Source organism: Nicotiana tabacum, chromosome 4 (assembly GCF_000715075.1).
Source record: "Nicotiana tabacum cultivar K326 chromosome 4, ASM71507v2, whole genome shotgun sequence".
NCBI classification, from domain to species: Eukaryota; Viridiplantae; Streptophyta; class Magnoliopsida; order Solanales; family Solanaceae; genus Nicotiana; species Nicotiana tabacum.
Genome location: NC_134083.1, coordinates 15,407,011 through 15,411,378, shown reverse-complemented (window position 1 = coordinate 15,411,378; position 4,368 = coordinate 15,407,011). Strand labels below are relative to the sequence as shown.

The following is a 4,368-nucleotide window of genomic DNA, read 5'->3' as shown; positions in this document are numbered from 1 at the left end:
CATAATTCAGTCTTACTTATCTTCTATGTACAACATAATTGCCTATTTTCAAAAATACATATTAAGAAATGTTTTTAAGAAAATATTGTATACGACTTCCAAGTATATCAAAGAAACGAACCGTCATTACTCCTTCGTAAAAATTGTCGTGAGTTCACTCCTAAAAAAATTTTAAATATAATTTATTGTCTTTTATATGCTTCTATCTTACTTAAACTTTAGATTACATGATAATTTTATTTATTAAAAAGTATTAAAAAAATTCTCTTTTAAAATGTGGCATATATATCTTTCAATATTTTACTTTTGAATCTTGTAATAGCACAAAATACGATGTAATGTACGTGCATAAAGATTATAAATTTAAGTTTTAAAAATATCTTAAGACATTTATATGTTTATCTATCTATATTATTAGAATTTAAAGAAATGTTGAACTGCTATTACATATAATTTATTTTTATTCTACATTTCATATTTTTTTTTTGTATACGTACACTAAAACTAATATAATTAAAAGTACGTAACGAATGATTTTTTTTTTTTTACCATAATAATAGAAATAAAAAGAGGGAACTATGGAGAAAGAGGGGGCAGTTCGAATTGAGAATAAGTGCGAAAGGGAGAGGACAATAGAAGAGCAATAAATGAGCTAAGGGTGGTGATGAGGCTTATGATAACCCTCATGATCGTCACGTCGTTTTTCCTTCACATTTATCGATAACTCTCTCCTCTCCCAGAATTCCACGCCTTCTTCTTTCTTTCTTTCTTTTTGTTTCATTTCATTCTCTCTTCTTAATTCCCCTTTTCCTTTACTTCCTTCCATTTTGCTTTTCTTCAATACAGTATTTCTCTCTCACCAGGCCAGTCTTTCCTTTTCTCTCTTTCTCTCTGTCTAATTTGTCTCCTCTCTCACGCCTTGAGAATTGAGATATTAGTCTATATTAGTCCTTACATACTACTACTAAGCTACATGTCAAAATAATTTTATTTGTAAAATTCAAGCCTAGTCAACCTCATCTTTTGCTCACTTTGTTTCAATTTAAACCAACACCATTCTATCTTCTTTCTTTGTCTCTCTCCTTCTCTCTCTCTTTCTGTCTCTATTGTTCCGTCTCTTTCTCCTGAATCTTGCCAAATTCCTTGTCTTCAGCTCCCCCCCTTAAAAGTCACCCATTTTAGTTATTCTCCCTATTCCTCTCTCTTTTACTTTTACCATTACAATATAAGCCTTTTCTTACTTTGAAACCCGATTGACCACTAATAGTTAATTCTTGTAACTTAAAAAGATCACCTCCATTCTCTTTCTCTAAGTTCCCTTCTTTTCCTTTTCAGTAACTCCAAAACATCCACCACTTGAACTAATTATATAAGCCCCATCTCTTAATAATTAAGAAGCCCTTGTTTTGCAACCTTTTATTTAATTAGAGATAAAAAAAAATGTGGATGATGGGTTACAACGACGGGGGAGATTTCAACATGCAGGATTCCTTCAATGGAAGAAAGCTTCGTCCACTAATGCCAAGAGTCCCTCATCTTCCCACTGCTAATATTTCTACTAATCCAACTTGTTTAAGAAGTATTCATGGCGAAAATTTTATTGCACTTAATCACCATCAGCTTGGTAAGTAATTAAATGCTAGAGATTATATATATACTATATAGAGTTGTCTTTCTACTTTTCTCTTTTTTCCCTTTCCGTTCCTTTTTTTGCATGCGTGACATTGATACTTTGTCTTACTTCGTATATCAAAAAAGTCATATATCAACAGATCTAACGACTAGCCATATTTATAATTTAATGGTTACAATTTTTCTTTTCACCTCAGCTATGAGTGAGCAAAATAAGAGAGATTTTAATACACAACAATTAGTTGTGAGCTCACGTTGGAATCCAACTCCAGAACAACTTCAAACCCTCGAGGAGTTGTATCGACGTGGCACGAGAACTCCTTCTGCTGAACAGATTCAGCATATTACTGCTCAACTTCGACGTTATGGGAAAATTGAAGGCAAGAATGTTTTTTACTGGTTTCAAAATCACAAGGCTAGGGAACGCCAAAAACGACGCCGTCAACTTGAATCTGCTGCTGCTGCTGCTGGTGGCGATGATCAGTCTCGTAGTATTTGTAACGCAGAAAACACCGGAAGGAAAGAATCAGGTATACGTTAATCCATTTGCTTGTGTATAGTTTAAGCCAGGTCAAAATCAGAAATTTATCAAAGGATTTATAATGATATATATATATATATATATATAAAAGGATTTTCAGTACAATTTTCTAGCGAAGGAGATTTAGTTGAACCCCTTCAATGAACATGGCTCCGCCGCATGATGATTTTATTCAACTCACAAATATTTATTTAAACTCCAAATATTTATACATGTGAAAATCTTGAAAATTAGAACAAGTATTATGTTATAAATCTTGAAGGGGTGGTGCACAACATGCAACTTAACAAAAAGACATGCAATGAGAATGATACATGAAAGAGAAATTTGTTTGATAGCGTGTGATGATACATTAAATATTCTTTTATTCTTTTCCAATCCATCCCCACTCGCATTTTGTTGTTATTTAAGATGTAAAGTTGCATTCGTGTTTGGATTTTGAGAGATATGATTCTTCTTCCATTCGGATTGTTGCTTGAGATATAAAAAGTTTCTTTACTCTTTTGTTTTTGTGTTTGTCGTCGATCTTGCAGGGGCAAATAGGACAGGATTTGAAATTGAACAGACCAAGAACTGGCCATCCCCAACAAACTGCAGTACTCTTGCAGAGGTCCTTAATTCCCTATATATTTTTCACTTTGCCTTTTTTTTTCTCTCTCCTTAGACTCTCCATTCTCATTTTCATAACCAAAAAAGCAATTAGAATTCCTTAAACAGGCCATTATGCTGTTATGATTACAAGATCATAGAAAAAATATAGATATTGTTTTGTTTTTTCAAAAAAAAAAAAAAAAAGTCTAAGATGTAAAAGGAAGATCTATTTATTGATCACGCCGTAGCTAGGCAGTAAATTAACAAAAGCAATATTTCTTGGGAAATATAAAAGGGTCCAAAAGCTGTGATTCTTCCTTTCTGTTGGGGCTGCCAATTCTGTACGTACGTAGCTAGTTGAATGAATAGCTAAATAGCTAGGGTTTTGGGATTTTGTGCGTTTACATTTTATTAGACAAGTGATATGGGCACCCATGATCCATCCTATCACGAAAAGACATTTCCAAACCCTCTTCAGTGATATTTGACTTTCCATATAGCGTAGGTAAAATGCTCTATCAAATCAGGAAGTAATGATATTCATATATAGAGAAACTAAACATTTTGCTGTGCCTATGAACAATGGTCAAACTAGGGTTGTTACTTTTCACTCGAGAAAGATAATAAACGTTGCATGAAATAGTGGTAACAAGGAAATTGATGATTTCTTTTTTGCATTGCAATAAATTTACAGAAAACTGTGGCAACAACAAAAGCAGCAGGAGTGGCAGAATGTAGAATAGCAGCAGAAAGATGGATACCACTCGATGAAGGAGAACAAAGAAGGAGCCTATTACTAGCTGATCAAAGGAATGCCACGTGGCAGATGATGCATTTGTCTTGTTCACCTCCCACCTCCACCACCCCCCATCATCATCTCATGAACATCAACTCATCTACTGCATCAATCAGTAATACTATTACTACTCCAATAATTTGCAGTAGTAGTCCATCAACACCAAGAACGACAATGGAGCCAAAGCAACTCTTCAAAACCAAAGATCATCTCAACATTTTTATAGCACCCTTCAGAACAGAAAATAACAAACACGAAAATATCGAAAACAATCTTGGAGATGTTGGCCAGGAAGAATCTCAGACCCTTGAATTGTTTCCTCTCCGCAGCAGCAACGACGATAATAATCTTTCAGAGAAGGATGAAGTAGAGATATCAGGGGCCGATGCTAACTCGAATAGTAACTTTAGTGGTTCTCATTACCAGTTTTTTGAGTTTCTTCCACTTAAAAACTAAGGGATCTAGAGACCGGGTGCTTTAATTTCTTAGTCTCTTCCTATTTATGTAACTTAAAATTAATGATGGGATTTCCCCCCTATTATTAGTAATGTTGTGGTTCAATGATATATGTATCATTTCGGGAAATCAAAGATTGCCTTAAAATGCATTTGGACCATGTCTATGAAATGCTTTTACTTCTTATTTTTAGTGGTAATTAAGTTGTAGCTATCGTAGAAATTCTGATGTTGAGAGCAGTTGGCCTCTTGTTTAGCCGAAAATGTCATTTCCACTTTTATTATGTCTAAAGTTGATATATATATATATATATATATATATATATATATATATATATATATATATATACTCC

At 33.5% G+C, this 4,368-nt stretch overlaps 1 protein-coding gene across 1 annotated transcript; it reads left to right on the top strand.

Moving 5' to 3' along the window:
• Positions 1-807: 807 nt before the first annotated feature.
• LOC107796170 (WUSCHEL-related homeobox 1-like) lies at positions 808-4,151 on the top strand. The gene is made up of 4 exons (XM_016618914.2): positions 808-1,624; positions 1,830-2,162; positions 2,707-2,783; positions 3,459-4,151. The coding sequence occupies exons 1-4, from the start codon at positions 1,441-1,443 to the stop codon at positions 4,014-4,016; spliced, it is 1,152 nt and encodes a 383-aa protein (XP_016474400.1). The 5' UTR covers positions 808-1,440; the 3' UTR covers positions 4,017-4,151.
• The last annotated feature ends 217 nt before the right edge of the window (positions 4,152-4,368 follow it).

Excerpts from the sequence above, each read along its gene's own strand:
- LOC107796170 (XM_016618914.2), top strand. The coding sequence starts at position 1,441 with ATGTGGATGATGGGTTACAACGACGGGGGAGATTTCAACATGCAGGAT. Across the intron at positions 2,163-2,706 it reads CACCGGAAGGAAAGAATCAG|GGGCAAATAGGACAGGATTT; the intron begins GTATACGTTAAT and ends TCGATCTTGCAG. Across the intron at positions 2,784-3,458 it reads ACTGCAGTACTCTTGCAGAG|AAAACTGTGGCAACAACAAA; the intron begins GTCCTTAATTCC and ends ATAAATTTACAG.